Raw genomic sequence first — 23,284 nt, 5'->3', positions numbered from 1 at the left:
GTTGCAACGAGGCTAATTGCCAGGCTCTCTCAAGCTACGCGTCCTAAGGATGCTGATCTAGCTTGTCTGCCCACATTCTGAGCGTGATATTGTGCATGCTGGGGTAAATCGAATGCCTGGTGAGGAAGTGCGGCAGACGCATCTCAGCCGAGTGGAACGCCATTACTGCAATGGCGCATCACGCGATAGTTATATGAGCCTATTATGAATGGATTAACGCTATCCAAGCGGTCAGATCTTCGAAGCATAATCAAGCCAAGGTCATATCTTGGACTCGTATAACGTATGTACTCTTGCTGTACTTTAAGCTTTGTCTTCGCTGACGAAGTATACGGAGAGGCAAATCATGAGCTTAGTATTGACTGGTAAGCTTCCGGTGATCTGATTCAAGAGAATGCTGCTCCTCTATGCCCTGTTGCCGCGATGAGGCAGATATACGATCCTGGTTACACGACAGTAGCGGGGTAGCGTAGGGGCATAGGCGGACCAGGGGATCATTACACACAACGACCTACTAATGGCAGACTACCCCGTATCAAAAGCCCATCACGCCATCTGATATATGACCAGTTCACGACGATCACTTCAAAGGAGCATGCCGCACAGCCATGGAAGTCTTCAAAGGCGGCAATCCCAGCATCTATCGTCATCCTGCAGCTCTCAAGCCTTCACCAGCTTCTATTGATCTTCCTGCCGTCATATATTTTGCCCTCTACAGCCTTCCGTCACTGCGCCTATCTGAAAAGCTACCAGAGCCTCATTGTGGCCTACTTGCTGAACTCCCACTTCGGCCAGAAATCCCTCTCTGATGCTGCGGCTTACCGATCTTCCTACTCCATAACCGAGATGCCACCAATCTTGCAACGACACGGTGGGAGCCCTTCGCTCTTGGAACAGACCTCTATTCTGAGTGCATTGGGTACGCTCATCGGCTACATTGGGGCAGAGGCCGCGACTGATCAAGTTTTCGAACGCCTGCTATGGCCACAGAGATTCTGGAATTGGTTCAGCATATACCATATGTTTGAGGTGGTATTGTTCATGCCAATGGGCGGTCCAGTGCATCGCGCTGCACTTCACACGCTGGACAAGTTCTTCGAAAACCGACTGTTCAAAGGAGACACGACTGGACACATGCTAGGCACTGCATTCTTCAAAAATGGCGGCTAGTCATACGCAGTCTGGTGTAACGGTCAACAGGAGTCGACTAAACTTGTCCGCAATAGATTGTAGATTCGAGCGGGCTCACTTTTACCAATTCCTGTTAAGAAACCTAGAAACGGTCTCCAGAATGGGTGGCCTGTGAGAGCCAGGACTATGCTCAACAAACTCGTTCTTGACTATACCACTAGTCCACCGCACAAGGGTAGAGCTGTATCAAACGATACCACGGGTGTTTCTTGGAGGGGTCTTCTTCGCTCTTCTGGTGTCAGAGTTGAGTGATGTGCTAGCAGGCGTCACCGTTGCGATAGTGTGGCGATCTTGGTTTGCCTGGCTCTGGTTCTCTCCACTTCTCTTGAAATGGATCAGCGCAATCTTTGCCATCTCCAGAGAAGATCTCGCCCCTAAACCAGCGTTGGATATAGCAGAAAGTACCAAGTTCTTCGAGAAAATCCACCCACAGCAAGGCATATTCCTGATCGAGGGAAAAGAGTTTACCGTTCTCCAGTTCTTCCGCCACTCCGGCTATCCAGCCACAAATCGGACACGAGAGCGTGCGCAATTCGCCGTCATCATCTGTTTTGGAATGATGTTTCCAACTGGACTCCTCAGCTCCATCATCTGGATGCCTACGTCGATGCAGTATCTATAGCTAGGTTACTAGCTCTACGCCACGCTCGCGATGTACATATACCGACACACGAATAGCCATCTTGTGGCAACTACTGAAGAGGCACTAGCAGCTAAATTTCCGGAATCGGGGTTCAAGCGCTCGACTGCAAAGTCCGCCGAAGCAGAGCCAATATACCTGGATGGTGGGGACGGCGAGGTAATATCCGCGACCTTAACGACAACGTACCACAACAGCTTCGGCGCTGTCAAGGATGCTGCTAAAGCCCACCTACTATCAAGTTCACCCCGACCTATGGTTTCAGAGAAAGAAACATTACAGAGGTCTCCGTTACCTGTCAGTTCGACTAACTCCGAGTCCGATACTCTATGTACTACTAGGAGTAAAGAGTCCCTAAAAGGATCGAACAAGTTGCTCGATCGAAGCTCTAGCTTCTACCGAATAGCTGTACAGGTCACTTATAGTTTACAAAGGTGCGAAACACTACGCTTACGTGCGCGGACAACAGGCGATAGACTGTCATCCTTTATCACACGGCCTTTTTAAGTTTGCATACACTTAGCTATTACAGAAATATGTTACCCTCGTTTCCGCAAGATGTACAAGATGCTCTTAGAAGGTTCAAAAAGAAGCAGCACGACACTAAGTGCTACAAATTGACTGTGTTCGATCTTACTCATACGCTAGCGAGCTGAGCCAGTGCTTCCCTTTACTCGTCCAATCCAGCAGCCGTATTACTTATCGTCAATGTGCTTACTGTCGCACAGCATGGGAATGAAATTGTTGCACTCCATTCATCGTCCCGTTCTCGTGTGGCTTTGCGACAGCGTAGATGATTCGTTTCGCAAAGTGCGAACACGCAGAATCACACTTCTGTGTAACAAACAGCGTTCTCGTCAGTGGCTATCATATGTTCAAGACAGTGGCTTCGCTGTACCTCGAGTAACACAACAATCTTGCTTGCAGAATGTCGGGCAATGGCTGCGAGTAGAAGAGTACATAAGAGGCCTTCCTCGCTCTAGACTACGGTATTCCAAACGGCTGAGGACACACATCCATCGAACATTGATACTGCTCACGTGAATCTCCCTCGAAATGGCTGCAGCGAATGAGCAACACAGGGCCGCTATAAAACTGGAAGCAAGGCTTGGACGCTGGCCCCGTCGCCTTCTCCATGTTCCTTCAATGACTTCTCATGAGTGGGTCCCTGGAAATTTATACGGAAGTGTCTACTCGACGCAGTACAATGCGATTGCCTACACATGGGGTCGTTTCCGCGAGATTGACCCATCATTCCAAGTTCCAATACTCATGTCAACGGCATTGAATGGTCTATACCGATGATCAAACCAGTTCATTTCGACGTCGCAAAGCTGAACGCGACTATCCAAAGGTCTACCTCAGACTACCTTGCATCGAATACTTATGGATCGATATCGCGTGCATTGATCAGAGAAGAAATATCGACAGCGACCTCGAGATCGGTCGACAGGCACAGATCTTTGGACATGCGCATCGTGTCTACGTTTGGCTTGGCCGTAGTTCAGCACGTAGGTTTGAAGAACTTCATGTGTTTTGGAGTTTCTGGAAGTGTATGTACGACCAATGGAATACAGGGAGGTACAACCAGGAAGCCCTGGATCAGGCGGTAGTTGTGTTAGCAGAATTCAATTGGGAGCCGAGGTTTTCCTCAGTGTGGACACTGCAGGAGACGTATTTGCGCAAGGACGCCGTTCTTCTTATGGACAACGGCGAATCGCTAGCAATCAACGACACCCATACTACGATTTCCGACTACCTCCGCTTGCAGCATCTTCTGGGCGCTTGCAATTCAGTTTGGCGTTCGTGTTGGTCTGGAATGGAGGGGTTGGAGGCAGAGCAGGTCACTCTCCAGCTAAGCGACCTCGGCATCATCGGCTTGAACCGAAACGACCCTATGCGTCTCTTCGCCACTGCGATGTCGCGCAACCCAAGCAACGAAGAAGACTGCATCTACGGTATCCAACAGATTTTCGACCTACGCTGAGAAAAGTCGAGCCCTGTTAGTATAAAGGCCTCATACAGCCTCGAGGAGCTAGAAGATAAACTAGGCGCAGCATCAATGCGCACCAATCCCGTCATAAGTTGCGAACTAGAATCAAAATATCGTTATGTATTCACTACATCGTTCCCGCTCGCCTTCGCTACCTAATCGCACCACCCAACCTCTACCTATCAAGCCTAGTCTCATGCCAGATCATCTCAGGCGAATGGTGCAGCGTCCCATTCACATGCACCGTCACCGTCTCATCTCGTTTGTACAGGTTGCCATCTTGCACACAACCCATTATACGCTGTTTGTACCAGCGCGTGGCCTTGGTCTTGTACTCCTCGTGGACCAGCTTTCGGACCGGTACGTAGAGCTTGGCGGTGTACCTGGAACGTGGAGAGATGTGGAGTGGCTCTTCGAAGGTCAGGGCTTCGGCGTGCGTGTATAATTTGCTTTTGGCGGAGGCGTCGTCCCAGGAGTGTGAGACGGAAAGTGTCCATTGGACGTCGTAGGATTCCTTCTCCTCGCAGCCGGATCCAACAGTGCTTTGCAGACAGGCTTTGACTGAGGTAGCTGTTGCATCGGTGCTTTCGATCGTGAGTTCTTGAGTTGCAGGTTCCATGAGCGCGATCTTGCTTGGCTGCGCCTGAGTGCTGTAGTTCACGCCTTTCTTTTCGTTGTAGAGCATTGAGCAGCTTGAACGATCGTGGCTGATGGTGATAGGTTCGATCTTTTCCTTGACAGGGCTGACTGAGGTCCACGAAAATGCACTGAGTTTGTCGCCGTGGTTGACAACATGGAGGTCATAGACCTCCTTGGTTTTTCCCCATGCCCGGATGTTGTTAAACTCGTACCCAGTGCCATTGGCATGCTCGAAAAGGGTAACCGTTTGTCGGTTAAGAAGTGTGTGCCAACGCGCACAAGTGACTCGGTCGTTCATCCACCAGAAATTGAATGAATGGAGAACCCCTGGCGCCCACTCGCTCAAGAATATAGTTTGACGGCTGTATGTTTGGCTTCCAATTAATTCACGCGCATGAGCGTCAAAAAGCTCGACGGCCCCCATCGATAGATCCACTTCTCGCCACCAGAATCCTTTCACGCAAGTAGTCATGAGTATTCGGATCAGGTCAACTGCTTCCGTCTTGCCAGTACCTACCAACTCAACGGTACGACCACAACCACGAGGATCGGCGACGGGCTGGTTCTTCTCAGGGGTTTTGTCGAGTTCCACCATTGTCATTACCGTACCCAACGGTAGGTTCCACGTAACCCAACAGGCCTTGTTGTAATTTTCCGTCAAGAGTCTGTGACGCTGGCCACTCGCATAGTCTTCAGTATCAATCGTGAAACTGGAGCCACCGAAATTTGCACTAGTGAAGACCTTGACGATGCCGCTGTCAAGAGCATCATAGGTTTGATGTGGTGCAGGTAGCTTCGTGAGGCGGGCTACCTGCTCTTCTGCTCGGATCTCGCCTCCGGTCTGCTCGATGATGGTGTTTTGTGTAGACATTTTGACGAAGTGATCTTGTTCTCAAAAGACTTGATAGAAGGTTTGTGTTAAGGAAGGAGCTTAAGGTGTGCTGTGACTTTGGGAAGATAATCGAGTCTTGAGGGTCCTATCTTATAGTTGAAGCTGCAGATAGTACGAACTACGTCCATGTTGTCGGGAATGCCCATATTCCGCATACGGAAATGATATGACTACCTCGACTGCTGCATCGTTTAGCTGCATACTGCATACCGTAGGCTTGCATTGCGCGAAAAGAGAAACAATGTAGCGGTGAATTACAGCTCTCGACAGTTGCCTGCAGCGAACGCGGATTGTAGAACCCAAATCACTAGCCAACCATAAGCCATTGCGCAGTATCAAATACACACTCGCAGCCCTGGTATTGTGGCTATAGAATTGTCGTCGTGAGCCGAACTCAGCAGACAAGCCACTTATTAGTGCCCGCTACCGGGCCGTACCGTACGAGCTCAATCGAGCGTTTTCTTTTTCCTCAGCCATGAACAATGTTTTGTTTTTTGGGCTTGATCTACATATGTTATGCATTCAATCCACCCACCCTCGAGTAGGATTGAAGAGAGAGATAACGTGTGTACGTAGAGCGCCGTTTCTTTTTCCGCTCTTGATGTAGGCAGAACTGGTGATCTTACCGAAGATGGAAAATGATGATGAGAGCAAGTCTCAACAAAGAGCACAAACAAGAAGACACACACGGCAGTCTGTGGCCGAAGGCGCTGACAATCCGCGATCGTGTAGAACCTGTGACGCCGTTACTGTCCCCTACAAATGTGCCGGCCACGCGCGACCCCACACGACGCAATGTGGCTTTCAGGACTTCCCGCTTCCCTAGCCTAGTGTATGATGCTACGTGAATTTGACCCCCAATTCATCGCAGTTAGACAATTACGCACCTGATCCAAAAACACGCGTATGCAACGCGGATCAGATGCTGGTTTTCGCCTATCATAGTCGTCAGGCCTGGCTGACGATATTTTATACTATCCTGCACCATAATCAGTAGTGTACTGATTTTACGTATCTCTTTGGCCGCCTAGCGTAATCGTGCAGGGCTGCGTTCTGACAGCTTTTGCACGGGATATGCCTAGGACTGCAGAGCCGATCACGTGTTCCTTAGTAAGCCCTTTCTTCTCGTGGGTTAGGTGCTGTCATACCTGACACGGCTATTTGTCGCCCACAAAACCCAGCGTGTGTTCACTCCCTCCTCTGTAATCGTAACAGCCCATCGATTGCCCTACGAGTAGTGCGAGTCTAATCGAAAGATCCTTTCGAGGTGATAGGACCAGACTATAACAATGTTGCAGGCCAAGCGCTGTTGAAAACGTTGTTACTAGTAACGCCGTGCGATGACCTTTATATAAGCTTAGCTAGGAGGCTACGAACAATACAATACACACTCTCTCTTAGTTTTTTCGTTTACACTACCGGCACCTAACAGTGCGACATAGTAAGATATCGTCTAATGTATAAGTGTATTGTTGTGTGTATTTACAAGTATGTGATCTAAGCTCTTGAGTAGACGAACGCATTGGTTATACCTGCAGAGCAGCCATGTGATGTGGTCCTAGGCTTACAAGTACGTAGTATTTAGGATAGAACATGAGTAGATCTATAGCTAGCCCAGGGGCGGAAAGAAAGGAGGGAAGAAAAGAGTAGTGTGTAATGACAGGATGTATCCTTCCTATCAAAGGCGCGGCTCTCGTTACCATCTGGAGTTTTCAGCGCAGAGACTCGATCAGAGCACGATAGCAGCGACGTGTACTCGGGCTTACCGTGTGCCTCAACTTATTGGTGCTTACAGCAGTAGAAGGCGAGATTATTGGGGAGGGGACTTGAGTAGGACGGGAATAGCCGAGGGATTTTGATAAGGTAAGGCGTTAGCCAGAGGTATCGCGCTTCGATGGTGCCTATTGGCTGGGAATTCCATTGAGGGTAGAGTCGAATAAGTTATACATCTTGGCGCCCTGGGACAAAAAGTCTATATACTAAAACACTCTCTTCCGCATACCCCCGCGATCTTCCCCACGACGCGACCCCTCGCCTTCGAGCGTGTAGATGTTGTGAATGCCCCGAGGTTCATCAACGCCAGCAGCTGATTTGTCCGTTCCCTCGTCTTCCTGCTCGAGAGAAAACTTGTCCGGCACCAAACAAGCAGCCGAACCATCGCCTCGATTGTTAGACGGGCAATAGTCTGGATACTTCATGCCCGTCAATCTCTTCAGGAGAGAGTCATGTAGAAGTGCTCCTTCAGGGATATCACGTGACGCTCCCCGGTTGAACGGCCATGTGATGTATGCCCACTCGTACCCTGGGCCACCCCTCTTTTTGAGCAATTCCCAGCGTCGGATCGGTAGCCATTCTGTTTGGATCTGTTAGTGACATGGTGTCTTGGGGGGTAGGTATGCACGTGAGACTCACCCATGAAATTCCACAACATAACTTTGAAGAGCGAGGAGCCACCTGAGATCTTGAGGGTGTCATGGCTTGGGCTATTGTAAGCTTGGTCGCGCTTCATGAAGAAGTGCCTTTTGAACCCATCCTTCCTTGTATTCCATTTGAGCGCCGACGCCGGGTCCTTCTCGCCTATCAGCTCCAGTTCACGGATCATCCAAGCAAGAGGCACATCGCTCATCTGATAAGGGTCTGTGCCTGAGTTTGAGGCTTCTTCTTCCTTTGAGCTTGTGAAAATTCTGCGCCACCAGCTTCTCTCGTGCTTGGCCATGGGGGCTGTCAGAGCTGGCGGAGCTGGCCATCCTCCACCAACGTCGCCGTGGTTGCCAGGGAACCAGACTTCCTTAATGTCTTCTTCTTTCTTAAGAGGGTGGTTGTTGTCTTGGTGGAGCAGAGCCGCTTTGAACTTGACACGACGCTCGTCAACGGCGACAGCATGGCGAACGTGATGGGCGGTACCGAGAATGGAGACAGGTTTTGGTGTTACGCCAAAGGGACTGTCAAGGACTGAGACGCTGCTCACGCAGTCAAACATGCCCAGAAAGTGTACCTTGATGCCCTGGTCACCGTCGCCCTCTGAACGGCAGAAGGTTGTCTTAAAGGCATTGAGCTTGTTCTTGTTGATCTGTTGCTGATCGGGTTCCGAGCATTCGGCCGCGCACGCGTCGTGGTGAAGGAGGGGATCGGTCTCGGTGCCTGTAGTGGGTGGAGAGTCTTTTCCCTCGTGCTCGGGTGCATTGATCTTTCCCTTCACATACTGATGGTACAAATCGTAAGCAAAAGGGATCATCTCCTCATTGCCCTCCGAGAGTAGGCCAACTCTGTATATCATGCGTGCAAGAAAGCGAGCGGTAAAGGCGCCTCTGGAGAAGCCGAAAATATAGATCTTGTCCCCTTCCCGGTAGTAGCGCATAACAAAGCGGTAGCCCGCAATTACATGGGCATCGAAGGTCGTAGCAAAGCCACTGTCTATCGACTTGGAGATGTTTGACTTGATGTTGCCAAAAAAGCCCCTATTAATAGGGCCTCCGTTAGTGTGGTATGTGCCAATGCCAGCTGTACAGTTAAATGTTAGCTTTATGCCACATAGGACAATGGCTAGCAAGTTGCTTACTTTGATAGTAGTGGTACTGTGTAGGTTCTTTCCTGTCAAACTTGTCGTACAATTTAACGATGTTAGTGTCTGAAGTATTGCCGTTGAACACGTTGCCAGTGCCATCGAAACAGAGAACAAGCTTCCTTGGGGTAAGTGGGCCTGCCTCGGCAGATTTCTGATCAACAATATGAGGCATGGTAGTAGACGATGCGATACCAAACTAGCCACAAGGGAGGGTACGAGTTTGAACGAGAGACGTGGGGCCAGTTGCGCGATCGAAGGAATGACCTGATGCAGTCTCTCGCACACAGTATGACGGATCAATAGCTCCTTCAATAGATAATGACCAAAAAGAGGGGCATTTGGCGGTGCATTATTCCGATTCAAGAACGAGGTGCATGGGGGGTTGGCAGTATATGTGTTGCGAGTGAGTATCGACGTCAACTCCAGCTCGCGTGCCCACACGCGGTAAGGTTACAGCTAGGGATGTAGGGATCCGTCTCAGGAGCGATCTGGACAAACGCGGCTGCGACCGCGTTCCCGCATCCTACATTGCTTTTTTCCAGAATAGATGAATGTCAGCACACTTGCAGCTCATCCCATTAGTGGAGACGACGTTATCAGGCGGTGAGAAAGCAGCAGGCCTGTGGATACTATCAAAACAACATCAGTTCTTCTTCCCCACCATCTTTTGTTTTCAAACTGAAAGGACCAATCTGAGGCGAGCTCGGAGGCCTCGTAGCAATGGCTCCCCTCAGATGCCGACTGGGCGCTATCGCTTCACCGCCAGAATTCTGCGCAATTTGGTTTCGGCAAAGAGAGATACAAAGGTTTCGCTCATAAGAGCACATCGTGTTTGACGATGGTTCGACCGAGCCCTGCATCGGGTAGAGCGACCAAACATTGCTTGTTCAGGCTGGTAAGGCAGGCCAAGGCTGGGGATTGGGGTTTAGAACCCTAACCGTATGTGGGCGAAGAGCATGTCTTTCGTACACAGCCTGCTTGTTTGATGGATCATGTTCGGCTTGCTTTGCACGCAAGACCGCATCTGCCATTGCTGGTGGTATACTGAGCTCGCAAAGCTGGGAAATAGGTAGCGCAAGACCTCGAGATAGCGTAGAAGTGAGGTGGCAGCTTTGCCGGTAGAATGCGTCTGGACAATGAATGGACGGTCGTGCAACGAACAAATCGTCAGGAGGTTTGTAGAGGCTGAAGGCAGTCAAGTAATATCTGTTGCGATGAACTTAAGCAAGGAAGGCTGAGGGACACTAGTGAACGCCCAGTCTGCCTATGTGCCCATTCGGCCCCGCGACTGTTGTAAAATTAGACCCGCATGGCCGCGCCAACAGTTCATCCGCAATGAACGATAGTGATAATTCGCTAAAAGGGGTTGTTTGTATGGGTATCACATTCTCCCTACATACGAAAACATACATGCTATTTCTATATTTCCCTAAAAGACCCCTCAACAGGTTTTCTACTAACTCCAGTATACTGCTGCTGTGGTAGTTGTTGCTGTTCCGCGCCCGGTGTGAAAGCGCGATATGGCTGCTGCTGCTGTCCCACGCTTCCAGCCACGGGCGTATACGACCTCTGCCCTGGGTATGCTGGCGCCGCATTTGTGAAGGAGCCATGGTTTGTTGACTCGGAAGCTGCGTAGCCGGGCTGTAAAGCTGCTGGTGCTGGCGGGGGCGTGTAGGTATCGTACGACGCGGAGGGGTCGGTGTTGTAGGCGTAGGGGTTTGCGGCGGGTGGGGAGGGGGACTGGTGGCGATGGTCGGGTTCGTCGTAGTAGTCGCGTTGGTCGTAGGTTTGTGGTTGATTGTAGGTAGGTTGTTGGTTGTAGGGAGCTTGTTGGTTGTAAGAAGGTTGCTGGTTGTATTGACTGAGCTGGTCGTGGGAGTCGTAGGCTTGGGGAGCGCCTGGCGAGCGGCGGCCGTAGGGTTGTTGCTGCTGCTGCTGCTGCTGCTGCTGTGGCGCGTATCCTTCGTTTGCGCTGTAGACTGGTGATAGGTTGTGCCCTGGCGAACCTCTGCGATAGTCGTCCTGCTGCGCGTATGGTCGGCCGTATGCACCCTGGCCGTCCAACGGGGCTCCTTCGCTGACGAAAGAATCGGTTTGGTATCCGCTTTGAGGGTAGCCCTGACCGTAGTTGTCCATTGGCGATACCGGGGACCGGCCCGGGCCAGGCGACCGTCTTGATGCTGGCACGGCTGCCGCTGCTACGCCTGCCATCGATCCGCTTATTGGACTGCCGTTGCGGTCTAGCCTGTCCATTTCCATGTCGCCTTGCTTCTGAGGCGCAGGCTGTTCCTCGACTTGAACATGGACGTCGCGCCCGTCTTTCCATGTAGGCATTGCGGGCAGGGAGTCTTCGTTGACGACGGCTCTTGTCGAATCGAAAGTCGCGAACTGCGGTCTCTCGGGCTGCGCGGCTGGCGCGAAGGTGGGCATGGCGTTGGAGCGATACTGCTGATTGACCGGGCGGTGGTCGATTGGCGGAGGAGGCGGCGCAGCGGCATGCGCCTGAGCGTAGGGGTTCATGGGAGGAGGAGGCGCTCCATATGGCGTGGGATACGGCGCAGCGGGATCGCTCTTGACGCGCTTATGGCCTCTTCCACCACTGCCGCTGCAGCAGCACGTACAGCATCTAAAGCAGCAGCAGGCGCACTCGGCGCCGCAGCATATGCATCGTGCTATGCAGGTAACCACGGATATGACGATGAGGGCGCCAATGATGATTACGACGATAACCGGCCATCTGTTGTCTGTGAGCAAAGGGGAAGCAGCCTGAGGCCTGGCGGTTCAACGCACTTGCAGTAGGCCTTGGCCATGCAGTTGTCCCATGAACTGAGCGTGTTCTTGGCCTCATCCAGCGGATTCTGGCGCGCAAACAGCGAGTGGACGAGTAGCGACGGCATGGCGATATCGAGTGTACAAGTCTTCCGTCCAGCGGGTTTAAGGGAGTCGTTCGCGGTGCAGAGGCCGGCCGGGGTATATGGCTATGGATGGGGATATAACGATCGACGGGACAGGACGTGCCTCATGTCGCTACAGGAGTTCACGGCATCAAGGAGGAAGTATAAGGCGAGGCGTGAGTGTCCGGGTCATGTGGTGGTGCATCGCTTGCTTTGACGTCCCCTGGAATGACGCTGGGTGCCAAAGGCGAAACGGCCGTGAAGCTTGGAAGGGGCGGGACATGGCCAAGCACCCATGCCGACGCGGTCGCCGTGGCTGAGTTAGCCGCTAATCCGCGTTTCGCACCAACATGCCCTCTTTCCCCGCAAAGCCTATCGTCGCGCTATCGTATTTAGACCCGAGTGCAAGATTGTGTCGTCGCTTTTCGATCGCGCGCAGTAGCTTTTCCATGGTTGGTGATGATATGGCGCGGAGTGGAGTTGACAGCGGGCAGAGAGTACGCAATGCTGGTGACGCCTCGCGGCATGCCATCAACAAGAGAGCGCCGAACGTCAACAACCCCGACCTCGTCGCATGCCATTCCGGCTACATGGCACGATCGTCTTCTCCAAAGCTCGTGTACTACGCGTTCATAGCTACCATCCGGCAAGAACGGCAGAGGGCGCGCGCACCTCCATCCGATATCCGACATTGAAATATGTAGAGCACGTCGTCTCCTCAGGTGTCATGTCGTTTCATCCATTTCGCGTCAATGATGCCGTTCACTCACAAACCCCGATCCTGGATAGCTGTCTGGTGTCTCGTGAGTTTGTTGAGCGGGTGGTATGATATGCTCTACGTCTGCCTGCGCCCTCACAGCTTGCCTGGTGGCAAATGGCATGCGCCTTTCTTCACGCCCATGGAACAATGGGCTGTTCTTGATAACTTATACGGGGCGCAAGCATGCATACAAGGCGACACTGTCTTATTGACTAAGATCAGCATCACCTGCTTCGAGGTGAGCCTTCACCTAGCCTACTTGTGCCAACTTGCTCGGCCGGGCGCACTGCGTTCGACATTGGAAGGCAGGCGCGTCATTGGCCGGTTCGCTCCACAGATAGCTCTATATGGTCTCCTCACTTTTGTCGTACAGGCGACAAAGCAGATGTTCTACAGTAGGTTCAGTATCCCTCGGTAGGTGTGGTGCGAAGACATGCTGAGCGTCAATACAGTTGGGGTGCAGTTCAATTCCAAGGCCTTCAAAGAACATACCTCTTCCAGTCTCATTTGGCTTATGGTCAGGTACGCCGGCGGCGCATCGTATGACATGAAGCCTACATTAACGTCCAACCCAGTTACGCGTCGCTTACCATCTCTGCGTGTGCAGCAATATCCTTCTTGAAGGAAATACACGCAGGCTTGACAGACGAACACGTGACCCAACCACCTCGAGTATCTGCCACGGAGAAGCCACCGACACAGGCTCCATGATACACATGCAAGATATCTTGCTTACCCACCGACCTCTCCACAGTAGTCTTGGACGGTGCTGGCCGCGTCCACAGAACCAAGGTTCCCAGGTGCCAAGGGCTGCCCCTCCCCCACCACCCAGCGGCAGCTTCCCCTTCCAGCCAGCTTCCAGCCGCGGGCCTGCCACACTCATCTACGTCACCGATCACGCACTACTCGCTTGCTACAACGCCTAGCCCTACATAACCAGCCATGTCTTCAACCCCCTCTATCGCCGAACTGCAAGCCTACTCTGAGGAGATACAAGCCCTTTACAAGAAACTTCCTAACCTCCGCGACCTGCCCGACAACAAAGTCAACGAGACAGCCGCACTCGAACAGGACGTCAAGAACCTCGACGTGAAAGAACAGTCCCTTGAAGACAAAGTAGACGCCTACGTCAAAGGGTTCCTTTATATCGGCGGACCGAAACCTCGACGACAGAAGCAACCAGTCACCACATCAACCTAAACAAACATGCCGGACCACCCAATTGAGCAAGGCGCCGCTGGCAGTACGTAACAACCTTCTCTTTCCACTCACCACACCACCCAGCCTGATCAAGCCATAACTGACGCGTCGTCTCCACAGGCCTCACCGACAAGATCGCAAAGGAGTCCTCCGACTCAACCGCATCCTCGCACGACAACCACGCCGAGGGGGGAAACCTACACGCTTCAGCTCACAATTCCAAGGTATGCTATTCGCGTGCCGTTGTTATACATCTGGGTCGGAACGGAAGCTAATGTAGTTATAGGGCCCAGCCATTCCGGACAACATGCCCAAGGCGGAGAGCAAGGAGGACCTCAAGAAGAGGGCTGAGGAGTTGAACAAATAGAGTGGTTGAGGAACACACGTGTGCGGTGGATATACACATCATATTCTAGGAAACAGTGAAGAGCGGCTTATAGCATGCGGAATATACCTTTAATTTCAGCACACGCTCTTGTCGCTCTGGTGTTGCATCTGCTTTCGTCGCATCTTATCTTCCGGGAATATTCAGCGCTGTATTTGATACTGCGATCTGTGCCGGCTGCGGTTTGGGGCTCCTGCCGATGTCGACTTATGCCGAACCACGTGCTTGTCAATGTGCGATAGTGCCTATGACGTCACCCTTTCTGGCTAGTTTGGTGGATTGGAAGACCGGACGACTCCGATTGTTTGCCCAAATGTTGCATCTTCGTCTCATCCCATCTGTTCTGGATCGCATCGTTCTCGTTCGCAGCTTTGCATTATCAATGGGGGCCAATCTCTCCAATAGGGAGTGGCTGCCGAGGGCGCGGCTGAGATGCGCAGCCATACTCAGCCTGGTGCGCAGCATCTAGGCAGCTTTACAAGCTGCGTGCTGACATGGTAGCCTCCTTTCGTCTTTTCATTCTTCACGTCCTCACTCACATTAGACGCCACTCTATATCTTCCTGATCCTCCAACTGTATGACTCCGGTTTGAGCTACATTGCGACCCCAACCACACCCCTGTTCACATTACTGTGATATTTATCTCTTGATCACGCTTGAGTTCTGCAGCAACCTTACCGTACGGTCTGAGCTCTGCCTCAAGACCTTCTGTTTTGTAGCTTTGTGCCAACGGCTATGTCTAAAGCTCTGGCTAGACCTGGATCGCTTAGTCCCGAAATCCGCCTCGCTCAAGCAGTTTCCGAATTCGAAGCCGACCTGTCAAGCGAACAGAAGTCCGCGTTTCGCACTCTGAAGTCGCAGACGCTTTTGGCGACACCCACGCCGAGCGATGTCATGCGACTGACGGCTGAAGTGGACCATCGCATATCGAATAAGTTCAGCAGTCGATGCCTTGGGCCGCGCTTCACCAACTTTCTCCAAGCTGTTCAGCAATTTGCTGCACTTGGGGATATCATGGTTGGAGGCTCGCAAAATCTGATAGCATGTGGTGTGTGGTCTTTGGTGCGCATGTCGTTGCTGGTCCGTAACCACTGTTATCATCGCATCCACATCATTCACTGACAGTATGCAGTCGCTTGTGAGCGTATCGAACCACGTAGAAACACTATCATCAATCTTCATGGACATTGGTCGTTCTTGTCCACGCCATCAAGAGATTGCTGTAATCTATCCGCTCTCGACAAGGTTGCAGGCCTATACCCTGGAGTACTTCATCGTGGTAGTTGGTTTATGTCGTTATCTGTTCAGGTTCGGGCAGAAGTCAACGCTCCAGCAATTCACGTCGTCCTTGAGTGATGGACATGTGAAAGCGTTTCAGTCTGATCTCGGAAAATGGGCACATGCGATTGAGAAAGAGATGCATGTGGGTGAAGCTCAAGAAAGCTCTAGCTTCAGAGCTTTATCTCGATCAATGTTCAATTCCGCATCTTACCAACAGAAACTTGCTGCGAAGAAGCGAGTTCTCGACTTCTGTTCCATGTATGACCACGAAACGACATGGAAGCAGATAAGAAAGGTCGGAAATACATCGCTCTATACACAGTTCCACGAGTACAAAGAGTGGAGGGATCACTCGCATCCTTGCACCCTAGTACTTACTGGTAAGCTAGGATCTGGAAAATCTGTATTGCTAGCCAACATCGTGGACGATCTCAGCCTCTCTACGGAAATGGATCGATGCTTGGTAGCATACTTCTTCTGCAGGCACGATCTACCTGAAAGTCTGCAAGCACGCACCATTCTTGGTTCGCTGGCGCGGCAAATGCTGCGGAGCATTTCTGAATTCGGCACACTTTCAGAAGTATGCGAGTATGAGCACGCTACCGGAAACGTTGATAAATTACTGGAAATTATCATTCGGAGCTATCCTCCGGGTCACAAAACCTTTTTCGTCATAGATGGACTAGATGAATGCCCTGACGAGGAAACAGCAACGCTGGCACAAGCAATCAGGAATATCCAAGCAAAGCTAAAGGTCTTTGTTTGTGCCTCTTTTCGGGTAGAGCCAAGAAGAGGTCAGTGATGTCCCTGAACGAGCTGTATGCGAGAAGACTACTGACCTAGTAAACTCGACTTTAGGTCCGCACTCGATTACACGTCGCCTCTTGGATGCTCGTATCGTTTCAATACCGGATAGCAACCCGGATATCGAGAGCTTCATCGAAGCAGAACTTTGTCGTTGTCTGGACCAGGATCTTTTGAACATTGGAGATTCTGCCCTAATATTGGACATTCAAGACGCGCTACTGCAGGGCTCCCAAGGGATGTTCCTCTGGGCAGCTCTTCAGATCCAGTCTTTATGCAGTATGAAGACAGATCATACTATCCGCGAAGCCTTGGGAGACCTGCCGAAAGACCTGGCCCAAACGTTTGCCCGCATCTTGCACAAGTCAGGAATTTCAGATCCGTCCCTTCAGGCAAAGACTCTGGAGATCGTTTTGGCAGCTCACCGACCCCTGACGACCAATGAGTTGAGAGAAGCCTTAAGCGTTGATCCAGGACATGCAGTTTGGGACCCATCTAAGATGTTAAACGATGTTCAATCAGCATTAACCTGCTGTGGATGTCTTCTTACTGTTGATGAGGAAGAATCAACCGTCCGAGTGATACATCACAGTGTCAAGCAGTACATCATCCACGGTCTTGACGACGTGAGACACATAGGTTTCTCCTTAGAAGACGCCCAAAGAACGTTAGCAGACATTATTGTTACGTATCTTGGGTACAGCCATTTCGAAACACGGATATCGAAAACTAAGCTCAGTCCCATGATGGCAAGCTCAGCGCCGGCTAGCATCCTACAAAGCACTATGGGTGCTACCAGCACTACTCGACAGCTTGCCAAGAAGCTTCTCGGGTCTAGAAAGCAACCTAAGTTCGATCTTGGCAAGACCCTTGCAGAGTTGCGTGGTTCAATGAACTCGAACCCAGAGCACGAATTCATGTTCTATGGTTATGCGCAAACACATTGGCAGCATCACATATGGTATGTTTCGAGAGACAACCGCCACATTGGACAGCTATGCGCTAGCTTGATTCAATCTCGAAACGCAGAATTGGAAGAGCTGGATGCGAGCTTTGGGATGCATTGCCGTTGGGCTGCCAAGCATGGGAACATGAAAGTGCTTGAACTGCTGTTTCAGAATAGCACTGGGGACATGAAGACGCAGTACTCTATACCCACACCACTAATGTGGGCGATAGAGTATCGAGACAAAGACACTGTCGATGCGCTAGTCAAGGTTGGCGTCGACGTCAATCATGGAGCCGCAACCGGAGCGCAACCAACGCCACTTATCCAAGCGGTGAGAAAAGGAGAAAAGGAAATCGTGAAGATGCTTCTGAGCTCTGACAAGCTCAGAGTCAACGCGCAAGACAAGACCGGGTGTACAGCTTTAATGATGGCCGTGAAGAAAGGAAACTCGGACATCGTTGAGCTACTGCTCGACGACGAGAGGACTGAAGTCAACGGAGTACCCACTGGAGAGTGGACGCCCCTAATGGAAGCAGTAACGGCAGGCTTCACGAGCATAGTCAAGCTACTGATTGGCGTTGATAGGGTCGACGTCAACATGAAGACCGAGCATGGACAGTCGGCACTGATGCTCGCGGCAGTGAAGGGGCTCGAAGACGTTGTCGAAGTGTTGCTCACTAGTGACAAGATTGATATCTCAGCGACAACCAAATTTGGGGACACAGCCATGATGCTTGCGTTAAAGAAGGGGCACGAAGATGTGGTTGAGTTACTGCGGTCACGTTGGATTCATACTGACTCAGTTGTCCCTCTCGTCCGGGTGCGGAGCTTTTGAGGGTTGAACGGGCCGTACAGTAGTCTTTCATGAGAGAAATACGAAGCCGCTCTATACTCACTCAAGCCTTTGTTTCGACTCTATTCCATTCGGTAGATCACGAACTCGTGAGCTAATAGCAGCAGCAAGTAGATCTATGTCGCATGTTGCTGAATACATGTCACCAAATCTTAACAAACAGGTAGTCTCGATGTCAACGTAGACGTCCAGCTTAACCGTATTGTCGATAATATGTTTGTAGAATGCATGCGACACGGATGTGCTGCTGAATACATACTACCAAATCCTGATGAAACGGTAGTCTCTAATCAATGTAGACGTCTAGCTTAACCGTATAGTCAATAATATGTTTGTAGAATGCATGCGACACGGATGGTAGTTACCTCGATCGGCAGCAAAAGTCAAAAGCAGCGGCTTACGCAGCTTGCAACAAGCAGACGTTTCCACGGCTATGGAACACTCTTCAATATTCACGGTCACCATATTCGCGAACTCAGCGCGCCTTTAAGATATCATCAGTCTTGATACGTCAATCCGCTCGCAAACATTTGTGTTCTGTATCCACGCGCAGCTGTGAAGTCGCGTTCGAACATGAGTCAACGGCCTTGGTTTCGAACGTGTTCATGGTCGATGCTGGTGGTGTCTACTTCTCCTTCCCTTGAGACCTTGGCTGGGCCCTATGTCTCTTCCGGAGTCGTTTATGATGTCGAAGGTAGTGGATGGAAGCTTGCATAGTCTGTTTCTGGCAAATGATCTACTTACCAGTTTGTGATATGGCAGTCTGCTAGGCTAGCTGCGACGACTTCGTGCGATACCCCGGTAGTATACCTAGGTACTATCAAAACCACGGACTTAATAAACAAGAGTTTAGCGTCAAACTTGCACGAAAATATCCTTTGCACATTCGATGTCGCGTGTCGAATCGCGTTGCGAAGCCCGTCCGGTGCCGAACCACCTTTCACAAGGAATAAACTCAACAGAAGCTCTACCACCTACGTTAGTATAATAATGAAATTTGTGTGAGACTCTAGGGCAATGTAGACTCCTAGCAGGTTTGTGTTTAGTTGTTTTCTAGCCCGGCATACATGACAGGTAGCTAGAATGTAAACCGCACTTGCCGCATACATACTGTTAAATGTCAACAAGTAAACACCCCCGAAGATAACGTATACTTCTGCTACAAGTAATTTCAGAACGGGGACTCAGAACTACTTGTATAGATCAATAGTCTAGATACATCAACCTGTTCGAAATTGCTTGTGAACTATATGCGCAAGGAATTGTGTGATATTCCATCCGTGACTCTCGGTGCATTGATCATGATCCGACCGTGGATCGCAACCCTGAGAGTCAGCATGATGACTTCCAAATTGTCCAGCGGCTAGAAAGTGGGACCTGCGATCCCGAAGACTGTTGTTTGTTAACCATCTGTACCGTCGCAGGTGCAAGCTAGACTGTCGACGATTCAACCAAGGCCGGAACGTTCGCTGGCTCCAAAGACGGCATGTTATAGGCAAACCTCCAATGATGTATTTTGATCTTGTTGGAAGTCTCGTAAATGACAACGATCCTTCAGGCGCTGAACTTGGTCACTGGCCGTAGAATGGTGATGTTGGCGATGTTGCGTGTTGATTGAGGTCCCTGCGCCGCTGCCTGGCGAAGACGATGAGAAAGTCCGTCGCATCCCAAGGTCTCGTTCGCTGTCAGGAGCAAAGGTCAACAACGCGTAAATTATTTCACGTGGTTTCTTTTCAGGACACGTGGTACTAAAGAGACCTTATATAGGCCAAGCAAGCAAGCAAGCAAGGTAACTAAAAGGTATGTGATATCTTGCTGCATACATACTCTCAAATGTTAAGAAGTGAGCAGTTCCTAAGGTAATGTAGGCGTCTAGCTATATAGTTTGCTTAATAATATTTGTTTCCAATGCGACACAAAGTGTACCTGCTCCTAGTAAGACTTACTGAGTGATCGAGCTTGTACGAGATGTGTGAAGGTGACTTGTGATTCGAGATTCTGATTGAACTTGAGTAATTTAGAGTATATCTTCGAGTTGGGTCTCCGCTCTCTCGTTACCGACTGAGCTCGATTCAACTGGCTATCGGCGAGAAGACCAGTTGCTCGTCAGTGGCTTCGACTGTCTGCAGATTGGGTATCCTGAAGAGTATCAGATCCTGGGCCGTTGGCTTTCCAATTTTAATGCTCGAAGCCATCTTTCGAATTTCAAAATCCATCTGCCAGTACATCTTCATTTCTCGCTTGAGTTCATGTCTGTGACGGCGACGCAGAGGTATAACCTTCAGTGGGGGCCCCGGTCGGGTGCTTAGCGCTAGTCGTGTCATGTCCTTCACAATCTCCCATTCATACATCATATAACCCACGAAGTCGCCATCATCTTCGTCGTCGGGAAACAACACACGTATGCTGATTTCGCAGGTCCTTTTCCGTTCCATTCTTCTCAAAGTGTGCCCCACGAATGGATACAGTTCCTCGGCTGTGCACTCTCTTTGATTGTAGACCTTACTATCATCGCCCAGGCTAGGGTTCTGAAGGAGTAGCGGCAGGATGATTTCGTTGTACCAGGATGCGAGGACGAGACTGATGAGTTTGGTTCCGTTATCGTCCCCCGGTTTCTGGGGTTGGGCTAACAATGTACTGCGTTGTCTCCTAGCCTCGTGGAAGATGTCTGATATTAAGGTGAACATAGCCTCCCTTGCGGCAGACCTAGGTACTGGGCCGATTGTAACTTTAGGGGACTTCTGCATATTCCTCGTCCTCAAGTGTTGTTGAGCCTCGACGAGAATCGTCTTGTTCACTTGAAGTAGGGCGGTCGGCATTCGAAGTTCTGCCCAGGTGCCGATACCTGGCGTGGGGAACACGTGTTTGAAAACACGCTCGGGGAAGTAGTCGTAGATGTAACAGCGCAGTTCGGTTGGTAAGGCCATCAACAGAGACTTATCTGTATTTTTCATGGTGGATGCGGCCATTTGTGGGCTTAGAGGGTAGACTCGTCCTTCGGGCGGCGTTGTTTCTTGTGTGCAGTATCGCTGGTGTTGAAGGCGGCGATGAGGACGAGGACGCTGTTTTATACTCATTGAAATTTTGCTGTTGCATTCATGTGGCTGACCCATTGGAAATGCTCGATACCACAGTTATCGGTTTGTTGCTATGATCCGTGGTTGGCCTATGTTGTTCGCGGGCGAAGCAGCACCAAACCATGGAATAGGATTACCATTGACTTGACTGCGATCACGCAGAGCGGAACGAGCCACTTACATATTGCGCAACGTCAATAAGCTATGAGACTAGACACTCTCAGAGATGAGCAATCGCAGATACCCAGGTGTAATGTTCTCGGAGTAGATGGTTTCCAAGCTATGCTGTGGGTGCCGAATAGTTCTGCAAACTGGCGAGGCTGCCATGCCGCCAGTGTTGAGAAATTCTGGGACGATCATACATAGTAGAAGGGATTACAATGGAAGGTTACATTGCGGCGGCTTGTTCGAAGACAAGGTGCCCAGGCGAACTCTCGAGGTGGGCTTATGATGGTGTGACTTTAGATTCCGAAGTTCCGAAGCTTCGGGAGATTGGCAGCCAATCAACACGTGCTTTATAATCGTGTCAAATTGCCCCGGAATTCGCCGCGGATGACATAGGCTTCGGCGAATTTGGTGACAATGCACCAGCCGTACCTTGTCATCTATTCACTCAACACGCGCGCCTTACCAAGTCCACTTGCAGCACTCCTTGGACATCTCGCCCTTTGATCATGTCGCTGCCTCGAACCACAACTGCCTTTGCGCGCTCCAGCTCGACATTCCTACGATTCGCCGCCCCCTCGGCTACTCCCCGCAGATGCCCGCAATGCGCGCGCACTTTCGCCTCGTCGATACCGTATCGGCAGTCAGCTAAGCGCCAGATGCAGACGGCGACTGCGTACCACCCTTCTTCGCTATACCCTCAGCCGCCACCAAGGAATGCTGGCGTACCTGACACATCGATAGCTGGTGGAGCAGCCGAGGCAAACAATGCGAAGACCCCACAACTACCGCCGCAAGAGCACATCCCAGCCACACCATCCGAGCAACCGAACGTGAGCATACCTGAAGGAGAAGCGCAGAAGCCACAGCAGGCAGCGGGTGCCAGCAAGCCGTTACGGCCGCGTCGCTACAACTTCGGGCCACGGAAGGCGACCATCAAGCTATCACAGTCGGCAGTATCACACCTCCGCGAACTCCTTGAGCTACCAGAGCCTAAGCTTATCCGGATTGGCACAAAAGCAAAGGGCTGCTCAGGGCTGGCATATCACTTGGAGTACGTGGACAAGCCAAGCCCCCTGGATGAGCAGGTCGAGCAGGATGGCGTCAAGGTCCTGATCGACAACAAGGCCCTGTTGAACATTATTGGAAGCGAGATGGACTGGCTGGAAGACAAGCTGAACGAGCGTTTCATCTTCAAGAACCCCAACATCAGTAAGTACCGACACAATGTACTACGAGAGACCAAGACTAACATCTTCTAGCGGAGCAGTGCGGTTGCGGCGAGTCCTTCAGCGTATCATGATACCCTTACGATTCAATCACTATACCTTATAGAAGCATTACCGGCGTTGCATCTTCGGCGTTACACATACATATGACATAATTCGAATATCATTACCACCACCGGTAGCACGATTGCTACTTGGCTCTCCTACCTACATGCGATGCAGACTCGAAATATTTCCATTGCAAGATCGGCAACAGTAGTTTCCTGGAAACCGTAACACTTGCACGAGCTGACTACATTCTCTCGAACCATTGGGTGTCGGTGGCATCCATCATTCGTTATTGACACTATATTTACATCTTCCCTGGCTCGTAGTCGAAGACTTTCACGCCATTCGCCACCTCTCCAGCAAGCTTCACGAACTCCTGATGGGCAGGGTCTTTGTATACGTAGTAGTCGCGGTCCTCTTCATTCTCGAACTCGACTACGAAACCATGGGTTGAGTTGCCCTGTCCATGTTAGCAGGTGTAAGGTAGCTTGGCGCATTGCATACACTGTGGCCTTCGGGGCTGTTGTTCTTGCCCCCTGAGAAGGACTTGATGTATGGCTTCTGGGAAGTTGGATGAATGCACTGGTCTTTCAAGCCGAGCATACGACTGCAAGCCTATGATGTATTAGTATGAATGATGTATGTTTAGATCAACATGGAGGTACTTCTGAGATCTGTTCTGGTGAAGCTGTGGACTTCCACTCGAATAGTACAATGT

At 50.9% G+C, this 23,284-nt stretch overlaps 9 protein-coding genes across 9 annotated transcripts; 4 read left to right on the top strand and 5 right to left on the bottom strand.

Moving 5' to 3' along the window:
* Nucleotides 1-3,999: 3,999 nt before the first annotated feature.
* J4E86_005817 (uncharacterized protein) lies at nucleotides 4,000-5,334 on the bottom strand (the record flags this gene model as incomplete). Its single annotated transcript, XM_051446349.1, has 1 exon — nucleotides 4,000-5,334. One exon carries the CDS (start codon nucleotides 5,332-5,334, stop codon nucleotides 4,000-4,002), a length of 1,335 nt encoding a protein of 444 aa, XP_051303116.1.
* Nucleotides 5,335-7,334: 2,000 nt separating this feature from the next.
* Nucleotides 7,335-9,092, bottom strand: J4E86_005816 (uncharacterized protein; the record flags this gene model as incomplete). The annotated part of the gene is made up of 3 exons (XM_051446348.1): nucleotides 7,335-7,708; nucleotides 7,768-8,826; nucleotides 8,915-9,092. The coding sequence occupies 3 exons, from the start codon at nucleotides 9,090-9,092 to the stop codon at nucleotides 7,335-7,337; spliced, it is 1,611 nt and encodes a 536-aa protein (XP_051303115.1).
* A 1,247-nt stretch (nucleotides 9,093-10,339) lies between these two features.
* J4E86_005815 (uncharacterized protein) lies at nucleotides 10,340-11,817 on the bottom strand (the record flags this gene model as incomplete). The annotated part of the gene is made up of 2 exons (XM_051446347.1): nucleotides 10,340-11,525; nucleotides 11,711-11,817. 2 exons carry the CDS (start codon nucleotides 11,815-11,817, stop codon nucleotides 10,340-10,342), a joined length of 1,293 nt encoding a protein of 430 aa, XP_051303114.1.
* Nucleotides 11,818-13,516: 1,699 nt separating this feature from the next.
* Nucleotides 13,517-13,774, top strand: J4E86_005814 (uncharacterized protein; the record flags this gene model as incomplete). Its single annotated transcript, XM_051446346.1, is given in 2 exon segments — nucleotides 13,517-13,663; nucleotides 13,676-13,774. The coding sequence occupies 2 exon segments, from the start codon at nucleotides 13,517-13,519 to the stop codon at nucleotides 13,772-13,774; spliced, it is 246 nt and encodes an 81-aa protein (XP_051303113.1).
* Nucleotides 13,775-13,780: 6 nt separating this feature from the next.
* On the top strand, nucleotides 13,781-14,141 carry J4E86_005813 (uncharacterized protein; the record flags this gene model as incomplete). Its single annotated transcript, XM_051446345.1, has 3 exons — nucleotides 13,781-13,817; nucleotides 13,895-13,998; nucleotides 14,061-14,141. The coding sequence occupies 3 exons, from the start codon at nucleotides 13,781-13,783 to the stop codon at nucleotides 14,139-14,141; spliced, it is 222 nt and encodes a 73-aa protein (XP_051303112.1).
* A 2,850-nt stretch (nucleotides 14,142-16,991) lies between these two features.
* On the top strand, nucleotides 16,992-18,036 carry J4E86_005812 (uncharacterized protein; the record flags this gene model as incomplete). Its single annotated transcript, XM_051446344.1, has 2 exons — nucleotides 16,992-17,954; nucleotides 17,998-18,036. 2 exons carry the CDS (start codon nucleotides 16,992-16,994, stop codon nucleotides 18,034-18,036), a joined length of 1,002 nt encoding a protein of 333 aa, XP_051303111.1.
* A 2,083-nt stretch (nucleotides 18,037-20,119) lies between these two features.
* On the bottom strand, nucleotides 20,120-21,001 carry J4E86_005811 (uncharacterized protein; the record flags this gene model as incomplete). Its single annotated transcript, XM_051446343.1, has 2 exons — nucleotides 20,120-20,523; nucleotides 20,554-21,001. 2 exons carry the CDS (start codon nucleotides 20,999-21,001, stop codon nucleotides 20,120-20,122), a joined length of 852 nt encoding a protein of 283 aa, XP_051303110.1.
* Nucleotides 21,002-21,798: 797 nt separating this feature from the next.
* On the top strand, nucleotides 21,799-22,592 carry J4E86_005810 (uncharacterized protein; the record flags this gene model as incomplete). The annotated part of the gene is made up of 2 exons (XM_051446342.1): nucleotides 21,799-22,501; nucleotides 22,552-22,592. The coding sequence occupies 2 exons, from the start codon at nucleotides 21,799-21,801 to the stop codon at nucleotides 22,590-22,592; spliced, it is 744 nt and encodes a 247-aa protein (XP_051303109.1).
* Nucleotides 22,593-22,870: 278 nt separating this feature from the next.
* On the bottom strand, nucleotides 22,871-23,169 carry J4E86_005809 (uncharacterized protein; the record flags this gene model as incomplete). The annotated part of the gene is made up of 2 exons (XM_051446341.1): nucleotides 22,871-23,026; nucleotides 23,071-23,169. 2 exons carry the CDS (start codon nucleotides 23,167-23,169, stop codon nucleotides 22,871-22,873), a joined length of 255 nt encoding a protein of 84 aa, XP_051303108.1.
* Nucleotides 23,170-23,284: the final 115 nt, after the last annotated feature.

The sequence above is a fragment of the Alternaria arbusti genome (genome assembly GCF_024043155.1).
Source record: "Alternaria arbusti strain BMP 1465 chromosome Unknown scaffold_6, whole genome shotgun sequence".
NCBI classification, from domain to species: domain Eukaryota; kingdom Fungi; phylum Ascomycota; class Dothideomycetes; order Pleosporales; family Pleosporaceae; genus Alternaria; species Alternaria arbusti.
Note: the sequence above shows the minus strand (reverse complement) of the source record. Positions and strands in the feature narration are given on the sequence as shown.